The 18,595-nt window shown below is 44.5% G+C and overlaps 1 protein-coding gene across 4 annotated transcripts in view; it reads right to left on the bottom strand.

Moving 5' to 3' along the window:
- LOC147099703 (dickkopf-related protein 3-like) overlaps positions 1 to 18,595 on the bottom strand; it is a 94,325-nt gene continuing 75,730 nt past the window's right edge. The window contains exons 6-9 of one of the 4 annotated variants that reach the window (XR_015073901.1): positions 16,375 to 16,531; positions 12,118 to 12,323; positions 10,685 to 12,016; positions 8,766 to 8,856 (exon numbers count right to left, since the gene is read on the bottom strand). Coding sequence is in view for 3 of the 4 variants with exons in the window: in XM_085969091.1 (XP_085825217.1) it covers positions 8,472 to 8,856; positions 16,375 to 16,531 (542 nt within the window). In the remaining variant the exon portion in view is untranslated. Of the gene's footprint in view, positions 213 to 6,227; positions 8,857 to 10,684; positions 12,017 to 12,117; positions 12,324 to 16,374; positions 16,532 to 18,595 lie in introns of those variants that run through there. The other 3 variants (XM_085969092.1, XM_085969091.1, XM_085969094.1) reach the window with 3 other exon arrangements.

The raw sequence follows: 18,595 nt of genomic DNA, 5'->3' as shown, positions 1-18,595 counted from the left end.
AGTCTGTATCAAAAATCATGGGCCAGAAATTCGGGTCGGAGGCTTCCCGCGGGTGCAAGCCCCCGACTTGCACTTACATAGCGAGCCTGCCGTTGTGCTGTGGGCCTGCTCCAGCTGCCGGTGTGCAGTGCTTGCGTATCCCAGCGGTGAAGTTAGTTCGCAGTGTCCCCTGGGATCACGTGGGCCATGGGGAGCCAATCGGAGCAGGGAATCTATGAATAGAGATCGACCCCAAAACCTAAGTAAAACTTCAAATAATTTTTTTTAAAACATCACATTTTTAAAATAACTATAAATTACATAAATTAACTATTTTAAACAAAAATTTAAATTTTTGAAAAAATTAATTAAAGTTTTTAGCTGAGCTAAAAATAAACTTACGTTTCTTTAAAGTATTTTAAAATGATAAACCTGTGGAAAAAATGTTTTAATTTTACTTAATTAACCTCTTACCTTGTTAAAAGCAGGCCTTGCGACTGCTTTTTTTACGCGCAGCTGCTGGGGACTTACCCTCCCGGAGAAACCTGTAAAAAAAAAATCGGAAGTTCCAGGTCTACGCGCTGCCTCTCTGGTGCACGCGTTTGACCTGTGAACCCCTTCCTTCAAGGGAACGGAAGTTCCGGTTTCCAGCGCATGCGCAGTGCATGCACGAAACTGGCACTTTCGTTGGCCCTACGCGTGAGTACACAGCGCGTACTCACCCGTGGGGACCCGAATTTCTGGCTCATGCATATGCCTCCACAGTTCCTGTCTGCACAACTTAACTTCCTGTTGCTACATTTTTGTCAAATTTTTCCCATTCTAAATTCCTGTACCCACATTAATGTAGATTTTGCCTATGCAGACTTGTCACTTTGTACCACCAGATTCCCATAAATCACTTAAAATGCTCCCTGAAAATATTTTCCCTTTTTCCTCAGTACTATCAGGAAAGAGTGAGTAGGCTGGGGCTCTTCTCTAGAAAAGAGAAGGCTTGAGAGGTGACCAGATAGAGGTCTTTTAAAATTATTAAGGGATTTGATAGGGTAGACGTAGAGAAGATGTTTCCACAGGGGTGGGGGGAGAGTTTAAAACTAGGGGCCATAAATATGATAGTCACTAATAAATCCTATAAGGAATTCAGGAGAAACTTCTTTACTCAGAGAGTGGTAATAATGTGGAACTCGCTACCACATGGAGTGGTTGAGGTGAATACGAACAAATGAAAATGACAGGCAGGAAAAAACAAGCTGGTCCATCAAGCCTATCCCACACCACAATGGCTTGACCATCATGGCTAAATACTCCTTCCCTTACCCCTGCCCCCTTTCTACCCACCTCCACAGCCATGTAATCTCCTGGGAGAGGCAAAAAAGCAGGGCCAATAAATGAAAAAATATTCTGTAAAATTCCTCTCCAACACCCTCGGGAGATCAAAACCATTCTAGGAGATCACATGGACCGAGTGTTACCTATAAAGACACTTACCTTCTAGATGATGAAATTCTGCCCCAGTCAGGAACCAGCCCAGTTCCCTCTTGAATAGCATAGATGCATTTAAGGGGAATCTAGATAAGTACATGAGGGAGAAAGCAATAAAAGGATATGGTGATAGGATGAGATGAAGTAATGTGGGAGAAGGCTCGTGTGGAGCATAAACATCGGCATAGACCTGTTGGGGCAAAGGGCCTGTTTCTGTGCTGTAAATTTTATGTAATTACAGGAGGAACATTAACAGAAACCTGTTGATAATTCCCCTTGGAGTAGTGCAGCCAAGATTGGTAACTCGATGATGTGAGGGGTTGGCCTTGTGTCTTATGTTACTGAGCCACTGCATGTTGGTGCGTCCATGCGCTGCTCCATTATAACAATTTATTAAAATGCAAGAGGATGTAACAAGCAGGGTGGACAAGGGTGAGCCAGTGGATGTCATAGAGTTATACAGCACAGAAAGAGGCCCTTCGGCCCACCGTGTCTGCGCCGGCCATCAAGCCCTGCCTATTCTAATCCCATTTTCCAGATTCCAACCACCCTCTGGGTGAAAAAGCTTTTTCTCAAATCCCCTCGAAACCTCCTGCCCCTTATCTTTAAACTATGCCCCCTGGTTATTGACCCCTCTACTAAGGGGAAAAGTTCCTTTCTATCTACCCTATCTATGCCCCTCATAATTTTGTACACCTCAATCAGGTCCCCCCTCAGCCTTCTCTGCTCTAAGGAAAACAACCCCAGCCTGTTCAGTCTTTCTTCATAGCTGAAGCACTCCAGCCCAGGTAACATCCTGGTGAATCTTCTCTGCACCCTCTCCAATGCAATTACATCCTTCCTATAGTGTGGCGACCAGAACTGCACACGGTATTCCAGCTGTGGCCTAACTAGCGTTTTGTACAGCTCCATCATAACCTCCCTGCTCTTATATTCTATGCCTCGGCTAATGAAGGCAAGTATCCCATATGCCTTTTTAACCACCTTATCTACCTGTCCTGCTGCCTTCAGGGATCTATGTACATGCACACCAAGGCCCCTCTGATCCGCTGTCCTTCCTAGGGTCCTACCATTCATTGTGCATTCCCTTGCCTTGTTAGTCCTCCCAAAATGCATTACCTCACACTTTTCAGGGTTAAATTCCATTTGCCACTGTTCTGCCTATCCATCCAACCCATCTATATCGTCCTGTAGCCTGAGGCTTCCCTCCTCGCTATTTACCACTCCACCAATTTTCGTGTCATCTGCGAACTTACTGATCATACCTCCTACATTCATATCTAAATCATTAATGTACACTACAAATAGCAAAGGACCCAGCACCAATCCCTGCGGTACACCACTGGACACAGGCTTCCAGTCACAAAAACAACCTTCAACCATCACCCTTACTGAAGTCCATGTAAACTACATCAACTGCACTACCCTCATCCACACACCTAGTCAGCCCCTCGAAAAATTTGATCAAATTGATTAGACATAATCTCCCCCTGACAAAGCCATGCTGACTAACCTTGATTAATCCTTGCCTCTCCAAGTGGAGACTAATTCTGTCCCTCAGAATTTTTTCCAATAATTTCCCTACCACTGTTGTTAGGCTCACTGGCCTGTAATTCCCTGGTTTATCCCTACTACCCTTCTTGAATAATGGTACTACGTTAGCTGTTCTCCAGTCCTCTGGCACCTCCCCTGTGGCCAGAGAGATTCTGAAAATTTGTGTCAGCCCCTGCAATCTCCTCCCTTGCCTCACACAGCAACCTGGGATACATCTCATCTGGGCCTGGGGATTTATCCACTTTTAAAACCACTAGTACCTCCTCCCTCTCAATACTAATTTGTTCAAGTATATCACAATCCCCCTGCCTGATTCCTATGCCTACATCGTCCTTCTCCATAGTGAACACAGATGCAAAATATTCATTTAAAACCTCACCTATATCTTCCGGCTCTACACACAGATTGCCACTTTGGTCCCTAATGGGCCCTACTCTTTCCCTGGTTATCCTCTTGCCCTTAATATACTTATAAAACACCTTGGGATTTTCCTTTATTTTGCCTGCCAGTGTTTTTTCATGCCCCCTCTTCACTCTCCTAATTTCTTTTTTAAGTACCCCCCTGCAATTTCTATACTCCTCTAGGGCTTCCACTGTTTTTAGTCCTTTGCATCTGCCAAAAGCCTCCCTTTTTTCCCTAATCCATTCTTGTATATCCCTTGACATCCAGGGTTCCCTGGGCTTGTTGGTCCCACCCTTGACCTTTACGGGAACATGTTGGCGTTGTACTCTCTCTGTTTCCTTTCTGAAAGACTCCCACTGCTCTGATGTGGATTTTCCTACAAGTAGCTGATCCCAGTCCACTTTGGCCAGATCCCGCCTTATTATGCAGTGTATTTGGATTTCCAGAAGACATTCGATAAGGTGCCACATAAAAGGTTACTGCATAAGATAAGAGCTCACGGAGTTGGGGGTAATATATTAGCATGGATAGAGAATTGGCTAACTAACAGAAAGCAGAGAATCGGGATAAATGGGTCATTTTCTGGTTGGCAAACGGTAACTAGTAGGGTGCCACAAGGATCGGTGCTGGGGCCCCAACTATTTACAATCTACATTAATGACTTGGATGAAGGGATCAAGTGTAATGTAGCCAAGTTTGCAGATGATACAAAGATGGGTGGGAAAGCAAGTTGTGCAGAGGAATCAAAGAATCTGCAAAGGGATATAGACAGGCTAGGTGAGTGGGCAAACATTTGGCAGATGGAGTATAATGTGGGAAAGTGCGAGGTTATCCACTTTGGCAGGAAAAATAAAAAAGCAAACTATTATTTAAATGGAGAGAGATTACAAAATGCTGAGGTTCAGAGGGACCTGGGGGTCCTTGTGCATGAAACACAAAAAAGTTAGCATGCAGGTACAGCAAGTAATCAAAAAGGCAAATGGTGGCCTTTATTTCAAGGGGTTGGAGTATAAAAGCAGGGAAGTCCTGCTACAACTGTACAAGGTATTGGTGAGACCACACCTTGAGTACTGCGTACAGTTTTGGTCTCCTTATTTAAGGAAGGATATACCCCCAAAATCTATCCTTTTCAAAGGATCCTCCCCTTCATTTTTTAAATTGCGAACACTGTTGGAAGCTAAACATATTGCAATAACACTAACCAAAGGTCGTTTCCCGAACCAACTTCCATGTGTGTAATAGACAAAATGCTTTCCCAACCACTACCATAATCCCAAATGGCTGCTTCATTTTAAATATGGTAACCTGACTCCTTAACCCATGGACTGGTCATTTAGGAGGTGAATTTCCGCAGGAGTTCTCTGCTCATCTGCCATAACTTCAGCGGAAGGGATGTGTAACCCGGGAAACCATCAGGATTTGCACAGCTCTTTCGTTAAAATGATAACGGATGAGTCGGAGAAACCCCACGGACATTTACCACCTCCTAGTTTATTAAAACAAATCAAATTCTACAGGAATTTCATCAATACTTGTATCTTGATTCACTACTCAGCTTTTTACTGAGATTTGAAAGGTCTCTTTGCCTTCCCCAAACCTGATACTGCATCTGTAATACTGAGTGAGTGGCTGGAACAGTTCAAGGTCAATCCAGTGGACGGATTTAACAACGGTCAAGTTTCATTTTCAGATCAGATTGAGTTTAGTAGCAGTCAGTTAAACTTTTGTTTAAAAATGCACTTAACATTCTGTTTATTCTGCTGTCAATGCAACAGCAAAAAGCAATTTAAATGTGTAGCTACAGTATTATGCCATTGTTTGCTGAGCAGCATGAAATCACCATTAGTTTATGCTAATATATTCGAGATCATGGATCGCAGTTTACATAGAGTGTACCCCTAGCTCTCTCTGGGAGCTGCTGTCCAGGTATAATGTGGAACATTCCAGAATTCTAGTTAAATTGAAATGCAAGGATAGACAAACTCATGCTATGGTGCAGTACTGTACCACTTCAAACCATACCACCAGTTGCCAAATTTCTGTCATGTGATAGAATCAAAAGTCAGCATTCTAGCATAAGTGTAAATTGACGTGAGTAGCCAATTATGGTATCATGTACTTAGCAACAGAGTTACCTCCTATAACATTGAATACTAGTAATTATTATGGTATATTAAGACTTTAACAAGATGGCAAATGTTCATGACTCACAGTAATGATTATCGCACATGTATTATGCCAAATAATGGATTGTTTGACAAGGCATCTCATTACCAGAAGTAATGATAATGATGATATAATGTAACTTCAACACAATGGCTGACCAAGTCATTCAATTCTTGATACATTATTCTGACTTCACTCCATGAATCATTTTTGTCTATTGCTTGTCCTTCCATTGTTATAAACCAGATATAAACTTACTAAATATGAAATTTCTTTATACAAAGTACATGCACTTACCACATTATTCACCATTGAGGATTTTACACAATTTTTTATTTAGTGCAGGTTATAGTTTCTGCCAGAGGACACCGATTTAAGGTAATTGGCAAAAGAATCAGAGGGGAGATGAGAATTTTTTTTACGCAGTGAGTTGTTGTGATCTGGAACGCGCTGCCTGAAAGGGCGGTGGAAGCAGATTCAATAGTAACTTTCAAAAGGGAATTGGATAAATACTTGAAGGGGAAAAAAATTGCAGGGCTATGGTGGAAAAGCAGGGGAGTGGGACTAATTGGATAACTCTTTCAAAGAGTCAGCACAGTGCATTCAATTTTGACTCTCTTCAATTGTTTGACACTGACACCATATTGGTAATAGTTATGACTTTATTTGAAACAAGCAAGAATTACATTACAGTATTTAAGCAGTAGTTTACAAAGGACAATTGAGAGTTATACTACCCCGTTCTTTGATTAAAAGTAGTGACGTCGTTCTATGTTCCCATTGCTTTGTTCGCGTTCACCTTCCCTGGTGCTCTCTTTCCAGTCTTCTACAAGACTCTCTATTAATTCATTCCCTTATATACTTTTTTCCCCCTCACCCTCTTCACCTTTCTGCAGCAAATTTCCACCAATCATCAGCTGTCCCCTTTGTTCCCTGAACATCCATGTGCAGGGTTTTACGGCCTTTATACTATTCCAGCCACAAGCTATCCTCTGCCTGCAGCATTTGGTCAAAAGCAATTCATCAAAGGGGACAGCAGTTCCAGTCGAAGCTGGAGTCATTTAACCCTTTCAACACCTAATCCCTCTAAATTCCCTACTAAACCTATATTTCCTTACAACAGGCATGATGGGCCGAATGGTCTCCTAGGCTACAAGATTCTATGATTAATGTGGACTGATTGATGTCATTCAGTTCCAGTTGACTTTACTGAACTCAACGGATACTGAAGTTTTCAGGCTTTGATACCTCAGTCAGAATACAACATCCCAGAAAGCATGGCAATCTGAAGTGGCCATTGTACCAATCGAAGAATAGCAGGGGAGTTCTCCCAGTGTCTTGGTCAACATTTGTCCATCAACCTTTATCTGGTCATTATCTCATTGCTGTTGATGGGTGCTTGCTATGAGCAATTTGGTTGCTGTGTTTCCCTACATTATAACAGTGACTACACCTCAGAAAAGTACATCATTGCCTGTGAAGCACTTTGGGACGTTCTGCAGTTGTGAAAAGTGCTGTATAAATGCAAATTCTTTCTTTCATACGGAGACTATTGATGACAAGTAACCAATTCCATGATAACAGCAAACTGGTGCTCTCAAGGAGATGAGGAAATTAACTTATTAATAAGACTTATTTTAACTTAATTAAATGGCAGAATACTTTACATTGAAAGTAATCCCTGCTTTTGCCTTCTTGCCATAAACTTGTCAGAAGTTCTATGTTTTCCTTAAAGCAGCTGATATATCTGCCTGGAAAGTCACTCAGTTGAAAATTTCAAGTGTAAAATATATCATGGAATCAAAGCTAAATATGTAGATGGGATTATATCTAAATGGAGATCACGAGGGGATGCAGATAAAGAAAAGGATTTAGGGGTCCAGCTGCATAGCTCATTAAAAACTAGCTTGCAAGTGCAAAAAAAAGCCTCAAAAGGCTAAAGGGATGCAGGGCTTTAGCACCAGAGGTTTAGAATATAAAAGCGAGGGAATATTATACAGTACTATACTGGTCAGACCTCACTTGGAATGTTGTATTCAGTTTTGGGCACTTCACCCTAGGAATGGTTTTGGAGAAATTCTAAAGATGGTGCATCAGAACATTACTTGAGGTGAAGGGCTGAGCTATAGTGAGAAACTGGGTAAACTTGGGTTGTATTTCCTAGAGATGAGAATGTTAAGGGGTAATCTGATAGAAGTGCATAAAATAATAAAGGTAATTGGCATGGTAGATAGGTAATGAGGACATAATTGTATAATTTGAGCAAATCCAGTTAAAATAAAACCAAGAAAATCCTTTTCACACAAAGAGTTCTGAGAATATGGAATGCACTGTTCAGCAGATGATAGATGCAAAATCAGTGTAGGTGTTTAAAAGGGTCATAAATATTTATTTGAAAGGTAAAGATATAGGATGTGGACAAAAGCCAAGGGAATGGGATTAAAAAGATAGAGCTGAAATGGCTAACAAAAATGACAGAGCTAGCTTGCTGGGCTGAATGACTCACCCATGTTCCTAAGTACAATCACTTCTATACATGCAAAATTCTTATTCAACAGAATTCAGATGAATCAGAAATTATAGTAATAAGAAAGAAAGACTTGCATTTATATAGCGCCTTTCATGGCCACCGGACGTCTCAAAGCGCTTTACAGCCAATTAACTACTTTTTGAAGTGGAGTCACTGTTGTAATGTGGGAAACACCGCAACCAATTTGGGCACAGCAAGGTCCCCCAAACAGCAATGTGATAATGACCATAAAATCTGTTTTTGTTATGTTGGTTGAGGGATAAATATTGGCCAGGACATTGGGGATAACTCCTCTGATATGAATCCGGATTAAATTTGCAAAACACCTTTTGTAAGCTTCCCTTAAAACACAAATAATTTAGAAATATTCTGGTCTGAAATGAAGGCCAATATCATCCGCCAACCGTTTCAATTCTTTGTACTCTGATTGGCTAAGGCCTGTTTTCTCTTCCACATTGGTTGGACCTAGACTAAAAGCTTTTCCTTCATCTACAGTACCATGAATATCTTCACTCATTCGTTGTATAGCAGTAGTCACTTCATTCTCATCATGCAGGAAGGCCATCGGTGGTAAATTACCAACTACACGTCCATGCTCTTCAGACCTTGGTAGTATACCTGGATAATAATACAGGTTTTCATCTCTGCCAACAATCGACTTGAGTGGTATTCTGTTTTCTCCAGTGTAATCAATACCATTGGCTGACTGCTCAGAACGTTCACATACTGAAATTAGTCCAAGTCTGGAAAGAAAAGAAATGTGTGAATGTTAGTACTCCATTAATGCTTAGAGAACAGCAGGATGCATTCCCTCTTCCATGTCTTTTCCTGGAGGCACTGACACCTTGCTGGGGTGAAGTTCCACAGGTACCAGCAGCTCTCTGGTACCTCACCCAAAAGGTTATTCTTCGTGTGGGAGCTTGGAAAGCAAGTTTCTGCAAGTTATTTGACCATGGAAGGCATTGCAGGCTAATCCATCCTAGCCTCAGCCAAAATCTACAAACTCACTTTCCAACTGGAGTCACTGCACAGGGATATGGGGTGGTTTTTTCCCCCCTCCCTAATCCAGGGCTCTGAGGCCAGTTGAGGATACATTTCGAAACCAATGTTAAAAAAAACCATGCTGAGTGATGATTGTCAATGGCACCAAAGCTGAAAAAAAGTTAAAGATATCTGGTGCTGAACTGCTTTATTAGATGGATGGATAGATAAAGGTAACAAGATGGATAGAAAGAGATTTAAAAAACTGTATTCAATCGATTTCAAAATTATTCTTCACTACTATAGAATTAATATAAACCAGCTTCACTATATTTGCCTAAAGTTGTGCTCCCATAAATTTGCTATTGGCCAGTTTTACAAAGCCCCATTTTAATCCTACCCACCTAACAGGAAAGAGGCTACAGTGGTTAAAATAGTGGTAGCATATTTACTGTTGCGTTCCCAATGCACTCCCACCATCGCTATTTTAACTGCAAACTTTTCGAACATAGAAACATAGAAGATAGGAGCAGGAGTAGGCCATTCGGCCCCTCGCGCCTGCTCTGCCAATTAATGAGATCATGGCTGATCATCCAAACTCAGTACCCTGTCCCTGCTCTCTCCCCATATCCCTTGATCCCTTTAGCCTTAAGAAATATATCTAACTCCTTCTTGAATAGATTTAATGAATTGGCCTCTACTGCCTTCTGTGGTAGAGAATTCCACAGGTTCACCACTCTCTGGGTGAAGAAATTCCTCCTCATTTCTGTCCTAAATGGCCTACCCCTTATCCTTAGACTGTGAGCCCTGGTTCTGGACTCCCCGACCATCGGGAACATCCTTCCTGCATCTAGTCTGTCCAGTCCTGTCAGAATTTTATAAGTTTCAATGAGATCCCCTCTCATTCTTCTAAACTCCAGCGAGTACAAGCCCAATCGACCCAATCTCTCCTCATACGTCATTCCTGCCATCCCAGGTATCAGTCTGGTGAATCTTCGCTGCACTCCCTCCATGGCAAGAACATCCTTCCTCAGATAAGGTGACCAAAACTGCACACAATACTCAAGGTGTGGTCTCACCAAGGCCCTGTACAACTGCAGCAAGACATCCTTGCTCCTGTACTCGAATCCTCTCGCTACGAAGGCCAACCTACCATTTGCCTTCTTAACCGCCTGCTGCACCTGCATGCTTACCTTCAGCGACTGGTGCACAAGGACACCCAGGTCTCATTGCACTTCCCCTTTTCCCAATCTATTGCCATTCAGATAATAATCTGCCTTCCTGTTTTTGCCACCAAAGTGGATAACCTCGCATTTATCCACATTATACTGCATCTGCCATGCATCTGCCCAATTACCCAACCTGTCCAAATCATACTGGAGTTTCTCGGCATCCTCCTCACAGCACACACGGCCAAGGTGGGGCCTTATGAATATATTTAAATCAATCAGAGTGCTATGGCGCAATTAGGACCCTTACACAATTTTAACCATAAATCGCGGCAGTCCTGCCCAGTGCTGAACCCACCAGTAAACCTTGGCAGCAGTGGTGTTTCAGAGCCACTGGAGCAATAACTAGAGGGGTACTCACATGCAACTATTTGGATCACAGCATCGTTCTGCTGTTTCAAGTTCCAGGAGAGTTTCCGGCTTCTAGATCATTTCTTTTTTTGCCTTATCACCCTGAGGAAGCTTTATCTGCTTATAATGGGTGCTATTACTGCTGGTTTCATCTGGATGGACGAACAATTGGAGGAATAGCGGCAGCTGGGTGTATCAGAAGACAGCAGGTGAGGGGGTTTGCTCGTAGGAGGTCATACCCAGCACACAGTGTAGAGGCCAAGAGTCATTTTTTTGGATCTATCTGAAGAGGAGTGGCTCAGGAGGCTGCGCTTCTCCTGGCATTCTGTCATAGACCTCTGCAGCCTCTGGAACAGGATCTGCTGCTTAATGGACCAGGGGGTCATGCTTTGCCAATGGCTGTGAAAACCACTACAGCCCTTAACTTCTATGCCATTGGCCTACAGCAGCCGCAGATATCCTGCAGCAGTCTACAAAATTCAGCCCTACCAGGAACGTGGCAGGATGGCCTCTGGGGAACAAGGGATATCTGCTGCAGATGTGGCTCAGGATACTCCTGCGCAACCCCACAAAGCCTGAGCAACATGGGTATATCAAAGCCAGGGAACCACCAAGATCATTACTGAGCACATCATAGGGATGCTGAAGCGGAGGTTCAGGTGTATCGGCAGGTCTGGGGGCTCCCTACAATATTGCCCACAGAGTCTCCCATACTGCGTATCCTCGCCATACAGAGAGACCTGCATTTGGAGGAGGCAGAGAAGCAGGAGTCCTCATCAGTCGAGGAAGGCAAGGAAGCAGCAGGAGAGCCATCTCAACGTCTTGCAGTATCAACGTATAGTGAGGTATCAGTTAATTGCTCAGCGATTCCAGTGCCCTGCCCTCAAAATGTACACAGTGCTCCTCTGCTTAACAGTCCTTGTTACATCCTTCTCCATTCCCTTCATCCTGGATTAAAGAACATTCAAACAGCTTCTGAATGTAGAATTAAGTCGATTTGCTGAGGCTTCAATTTTCCTTTATTATGGAGCAGATCTTTCTTTTCGTCTCCTTGCTCTGTCCTAAATCTCTTGCATTTTCTCTGTCCTCCTCTGAAGAGCTGGGAGAGGGCCTTGCCCTCTGGCGAGTTCTCTCCTGGGCTGTCCCTGCGACCAGTACCTACTGCTGTTCACTGGTTCTGGGTGTTTCACCACACGCAGACCCCTGTGCCTCACTATCTAAATCACGTATCTGAGTGTCTGAGCTGGTGCCATGAGGGATGGAGCACGTGACGCTGCATCTTCAGGAGGATTGTCCTCCTCTGTGGTGTCTTTTGTAGGAGCTTCATGCTGTCTTGAAGGATCTAGAAGAAAGAGAAAAGGGACAAGAGTTAGAATGACAGATAGAGGCTGGATATTAGCAGGTGACAGTCTTGAGAATGAAGCTTGAAATTGTGAATCTTACTGCATATATGCTGAGGTGAATGAAAGGTTACAAGTAATATGCAGACACCCTGCTCAGATAAGCCCCCAGTCTTGCCATCCTCAATGCTCATGGCTCTGCCTGGGCCAATGATCTCAAGGGCATCTTGCTCTGCTGGATGAGGGCTATAATGTTGAGTATACTCCCCCAGTCTTGGTCCTCTCCCTCGTATTAGGCACTGTCTTGTCCTGCAGAAAGAGGGGGTGAGAGTTACTGAGTGGCTATTGAAATGGTAAGCGGAACTTGGAGCTTGTGCGTATAGTGCAAGTGGTGAGAGGTGGAGAAGAAGCAAGATACAATGAAGATGGGGAGGTGTTCAACGTAAAGCCAAGTGTGTGTAATCTGAAGTGAGGAAGGAGTGCTGTGAGGAGTTGGTGGTTGTGCTAGTGCCAGGATGTGAGAAGAGAATAGTGTTAGTGTGTGGTGTAAAGGAAGAGTTGAGTATGTTTGGAATGAGAAAGCGAAGTGTTGCAGTGTGCCCTTGTAATTGAATGCTGAAGGATGTGATGGAGGGAACTATTGAGAGTGGTGGGGAAGGATGTGTAGTCAGAGTTGGACGAATTTTCCAGGGCCCCAACCGGTGAGCTGCATCGGGACACCCGATTGGTGTCCACAATTTGTCAGTTTTATGTAGATGAGACACGAAGCCCAATTTGGAGCGAGTTTCTGGTGCAAAGCCAATTTAAAGTCACAAACCTATTGACGATACTTGTCACAGATAAAATCTGTTCATTACTTTATAGACTGGTTTCCAAGCTGCCATGTTTGGTCGATAAATTCTCTGAACTTAATAATCAAATTAGAACAATGATACCAGAACTGAGAGGTTATGCCTATCAGGAAAGATTGAACAGGCTGGGAAAAGAGAAGGCTGAGAGTTGATCTGATAGAGGTCTTTAAGATTATGAAAGGGTTTGATAGGGTAGACATAAAGAAAATGCTTCCATGCGATCTCTGTCTTGAATATACTCAACTGAGCCTCCACAGCCCTCTGGGGTAAAGAATTCCAAAGATTCACCACCCTGAGTGAAGAAATTTCTCTTCATCTCAGTCCTAAATGGCTGACCCCTTATTCTGAGACTGTGGCCCCTGGTTCTAGACTCCCCAGCCAGGGGAAACATCCTCCCTGCATCTACCCTGTCAAGCCCTGTAACAATTTTGTATGTTTCAATGAGATCACCCCTCATTCTTCTGAACTCCAGAGAATATAGCCCTAGTCTACTCAATCTCTCCTTATAGGACAATCCCCCCATCCCAGTAATCAGTCTGGTGAACCTTCGTTACACTCCCTCTAAGCCAAGTACTGTATATCCTTCCTTAGGTAAGGAGACCAAAACTGTACACAATACTCCAGGTGTGGTCTCACTAGGGCCCTATATAATTGCAGAAAGATATCTTTACTCCTATACTCAAATCCTCTTGTAATAAAGGCCAACATACCATTTGCTTTCCTAATTGCTTGCTGTACCTGCATGTTAACTTTCAGTGATTTGTGTACAAGGACATCCAGGTCCCTCTGAACACCAACATTTCCCAATTTCTCACCATTTTAAAAATACTCTGCTGTTCTATTTTTCCTACCAAGTGGATAACTTCACATTTCTCCACATTATATTCCATTTGCCATGTTCTTGCCCATTCACTTAGCCTGTCTGTACCCCCTTGAAGTCTCTTTGCATGCTCCTCACAACTTACATCCCCACCTAGCTTTGTATCATCAGCAAACTTGGATATATTACATTTGGTCCCCTCATCCAAATCATTGATATAGATTATAAATAGCTGAGGCCCAAGCACTGATCCTTGCGGTACCCCACTAGTTACAGCCTGCCAACCTGAAAATGACCCGTTTATTCCTACGCTCTGTTTTCTGTCCATTAACCAATCCTCAATCCATGCACGGTGGCATAGTGGTTAGCACCGTTGCCTCACAGCGCCAGAGACCCGGGTTCGAATCCGGCCTCGGGCGACTGTCTGTGTGGAGTTTGCACATTCTCCCCGTGTTTGCGTGGGTTTTCTCCGGGTGCTCCAGTTTCCTCCCACAGTCCAAAGATGTGCGGGTTAGGTTGATTGGCTATGATAAATTGACCCTTAGTGTTGGGGGATTAAATACATGGGGTTACAGGGATAGGGTGGGATATGTGTTGGTGTAGGGGTTACGGGGATCGGGTGGGATATGTGTCGGTGCAGGCTCGATGGGCCGAAATGGCCTCTATCTGCACTGTGGGGTTTCTGTGATTACCCCAATCCCATGAGCCCTAATTTTGTTTAATAACCTCTTGTATGGCACCTTATCGAATGTCTTCTGAAAATCCAAATACACCACATCCCCTTTTCTTCTTCTTAGGCAGTCCCTCGGAACCGAGGATGACTTGCTTCCACATTAAAAATGAGTTTGCAGGTGACTGATTAATCCAATGCGGGACCTACAATCTCTGTCACAGCTGGGGCAGACGGTGGTTGAAGGGACGGGTGGGTGGGGTGCTTGGGTTGACTTGCGCTGCCTGCGCTTGGCTTCCGCTTGCTCCCGGCGAAGAGACTCGAGGTGTTCGGCGCTGTAGTGTATGTGCCTTTAAGAGCCCCCTGTGTACTGTAATGCCGGTAATGGCCACTCGGGCTATATAAGCCTGTATATTGTGTTGTATCAGTTAGTTCACCTCCAGACTTTGTTCAGTAAACACCTGTGAAACCTACTCCTGCCTTCCGTGTCTCTATTAACACACGGATACAACAGGCGCCTTCCCAGATGCTTCTCCTCCACTTTGTGCGGTCTTGGGCCAGGGATTCCCAGGTGTCGGTGGGGATGTTACACTTTTTCAAGGAGGCTTTGAGGGTGTCCTTGAAGTGTTTCCTCTGCCCACCTGGGGCTCTCTTGCCATGCCGGAGCTCTGAGTAGAGCGCTTGTTTTGGGAGTCTCGTCTCGAGCATGCGGACAATGTGACCCGTCCATCGGAGCTGATTGAGCGTGGTCAAAGCTTTGATGCTGGGCATGTTGGCCTGAGCAAGAACACTGACGTTGGTGCGCCTATCCTGCCAATGGATTTGCAGGATCTTGCGGAGGCAGCATTGGTAGTACCTCTCCAGTGCTTTGAGGTGCCTGCTGTACATGGTCCATATCTCTGAGGTATACAGCAGGGCGGGTATCACTGCTGCTCTGTAGACCATGAGCTTAGTGCTGGGTTTGAGGTCCTGGTCTTCAAACACTCTCTTCCTCAGGCGACTGACAGCTGCACTGGCACACTGAAGGTGGTGTTGGACTTCGTCATCGACGTCTGCCCTTGTTGACAGTAGGCTCCCGAGGTATGGAAAGTGGTCCACGTTGTCCAAGGCCTTGTCGTGGATTTTGATAATCGGGGGGGCAGTACTGTGTGGCGGGGGCAGGTTGGTAGAGGACCTTTGTTTATGGATGTTTAGTGTATGGCCCATGCTCTCGTACGCTTCGGTGAAGGTATTGATGATGGTTTGGAGTTCGACCTCCGAGTGAGCGCAGACGCAAGCATCGTCTGCATACTGTAATTCAACGACAGAGGATGGGACGACCTTGGATCTGGACTGGAGGCGACGGAGGTTGAACAGTTTCCCGTTTGTTCTGTAAATTAGCTCCACTCCAGCGGGGAGCTTACTGAGTGTGAGATGGAGCATTGCAGCAAGGAAGACCGAGAAGAGCGTTGGTGCGATGACACAGCCTTGCTTGACTCCGGTTCGTACGTGAATTGGGTCTGTGGTGGAACCGTTGGTCAGGATCCACATCCACTGGTTCCCCCTCATCTATTCTGCTAGTTACAACCTCAAAAAACTCTTAACAGATTCGTCAAACATGATTTCTCTTTCATAAATCCGTGTTGACTCTGCCCAATCCTATTATTATTTTCTAAGTGCCCTGTTAACAGACTGTTTCCAGTGGTTGAGGGGTCTAGATAAAGGGGACATAGATGGAAGATAAATGTACGAGATTTAGGACAAAGTGGGGAAACGTTTTTACACATTTTTAAGAATAGGTCAGTTAGGTGGTTGAAGGAAAAAGGGATAAAGCATTATGGGAACAGGACGGGCACATGGGATTGGAATTGCTACTCAGGTAGAGGATAAACACCAACACAACTGGTTGGGCCAAATGGCCTGTTTCCATGCTGTAATTTCTATGTGATGTGAATTGAATGCTTTAGTTGAAACTAGTGTAAAATTTCATCCTGGTGTAATGATGAACAATTCCAATTTGTGGTTAGAATTTATCCTTACCCTTTATTAGTGCAGGTCAGTCCCTCACCACATGAGCAGAAATCTGGAGGGACACGGAGTACTGAGTCCCAGTCAGTCAATCCCATCAGGCCTCTCTTGGGCTGATGACAGAGGTCTCCTTCAGCGAGCAGTGATGTGCACACAGCAAATGGCAGAGCTTTACACGAGAAAGGAAAATGATCAGCAACACACAGTGGTTTCTGACTTGATTAATTTCTGTACCAGCACACAACCCAAAGTCATGAAAAGAACCATATTTGCTGTCAATATTTGTTACATTTTTAAAATTCTCTCCAACTTTCTCCCCTTCCCTTCTGAGATTCTCCTCTGCTCTCCTCCCCTCTCCTAGCCGGGGTAGAGTTGCACAGACACCAATTGCCTTTCCATCCCGGCATGATGCCCATATGGCAGTTCTTCATTTATGTGTCTGGGCAGTGATCATCAGCAGGCTGTTCGGCTGCGAAGGGATATCAAAGCCAGGGCTGATACCCAGTCTTTCAGATCAACAGGTTCCAGCAGGTATCACTGGATAGTGATGAGTAGGACCATGACTGATACTTTTATCTCCCTATCCCATGCTTACAGAAGCCAATTGCAGTGCCCCAGCTGAAACCAGCTAATTCAACACAGGCAAGGAATCAAATCTGGAACATTTTGGTCTGAATGGTCAGCTTCACAACAGGTGGTGACTTTACCAACTGGGCCACTCCAGGACCCCTGCTCCCAAAACCTTTGTTTAAATAGAATTCAAATATTTTACTTTGCTTCTGCTTATGTGGGGTGATAGTATCAATACCAAAGTTTTCAATTAACTTTTATCAGTGCCAAAGCAAATATCAAAAAGCAAGCCATGATCCCTGACCTGCCCTTATCCTGCTTTGTGTCAGGTTATGGATTTGTTAGAAGTGGCAAGCCTACCCACATTATGTGTTACTGATCTCAGCTGTCTCATCGTGGGAGGCACCAATTCAAAGCCAGGCATAATCCCACAATGAGGAAAACTTAGAGGAAGGGAAACCTAAGCTGCTGTCACACCCATCATTGCATAGTAAGGAAGGCAATAGGTCACCTGGCTACAGATGGTGTGTGGCCCCAGGAGACCAGAGAGAAGGGAAGGGAAGAATTTTTTTTTTTTTTTTTAATATGTCCCAAACTCCTCCATCACCGTCCCTGGGTATGTCCTGTCCCACCGGCAGAACAGATCCACCAGGTGTGGCAGCACAGTGGTATACATTCGGAAAGGAGTGTCCCTGGGAGTCCTCAACATGGACTCCGGACCCCATGAAGTCTCATGGTTTCAGGTCAAACATGGGCAAGGAAACCTCCTGCTGATTACCACCTACCACCATCCCTCAGCTGATGGATCAGTACTCCTCCATGTTGAACACCACTTGGAAGAAGCACTGAGAGTAGCAAGGGCACAGAATGTACTCTGGGTGGGGGACTTCAATTTCCATCACCAAGAGTGGCTCGGTAGCACCACTACTAACTGAGCTGGCCGAGTCCTGAAGAACACAACTGCTAGTCTTGGCCTACGACAGGTGGTGAGAGAACCAACATGAGGGAAAAGCCTACTTGACCTCGTCCTCACCAATCTACCTGTCGCAGATGCATCTGTCCATGACAGTATAAGTAGCAGTGACCACCGCACAGTCATTGTGGAGATGAAGTTCCGTCATCACACTGAGGACACCCTCCATCTTGTTGTATGGCACTACCACCATGCTAAATGGGATAGATTCAGAACAGATCAAGCAGCTAAAAACTGTGTATCCATGAGGCGCTGTGGGCCATCAGCAGCAGCAGAATTGTATTCCACCACAATCTGTAACCTCATGGCCCGGCATATCCCTCACTCTACCATTATCATCAAGCCAGGGGACGAACCCTGGTTCAATAAGGAGTGTAGAAGAGCATGCCAGGAGCAGCACCAGGTGTACCTAAAAATGAGGTGCCAACCTGGGGAAGCTGCAACACAGGACAACATGCATGCTAAAAAGCAGAAGCAGCATGCTATAGACAGGGCTAAGCGATCCTACAATCAACAGATCAGATCAAAGCTCTGCAGTCCTGCCACATCCAGTCAGGAATGATGGTGGACCATTAAACAACTAACGGGAGGAGGAGGCTCCATGAATATCCTCATCCTCAATGATGGTGGAACCCAGCACATGAGTGCAAAAGACGAGGCTGAAGCGTTTGCAACCATCTTCAGGCAGAA

This window comes from Somniosus microcephalus, chromosome 28 (assembly GCF_052327205.1).
Source record: "Somniosus microcephalus isolate GS21.2 chromosome 28, FLI_Smic_1.0, whole genome shotgun sequence".
Lineage (NCBI taxonomy): Eukaryota > Metazoa > Chordata > Chondrichthyes > Squaliformes > Somniosidae > Somniosus > Somniosus microcephalus.
This window is presented reverse-complemented; position numbering and strand designations above follow the sequence as displayed.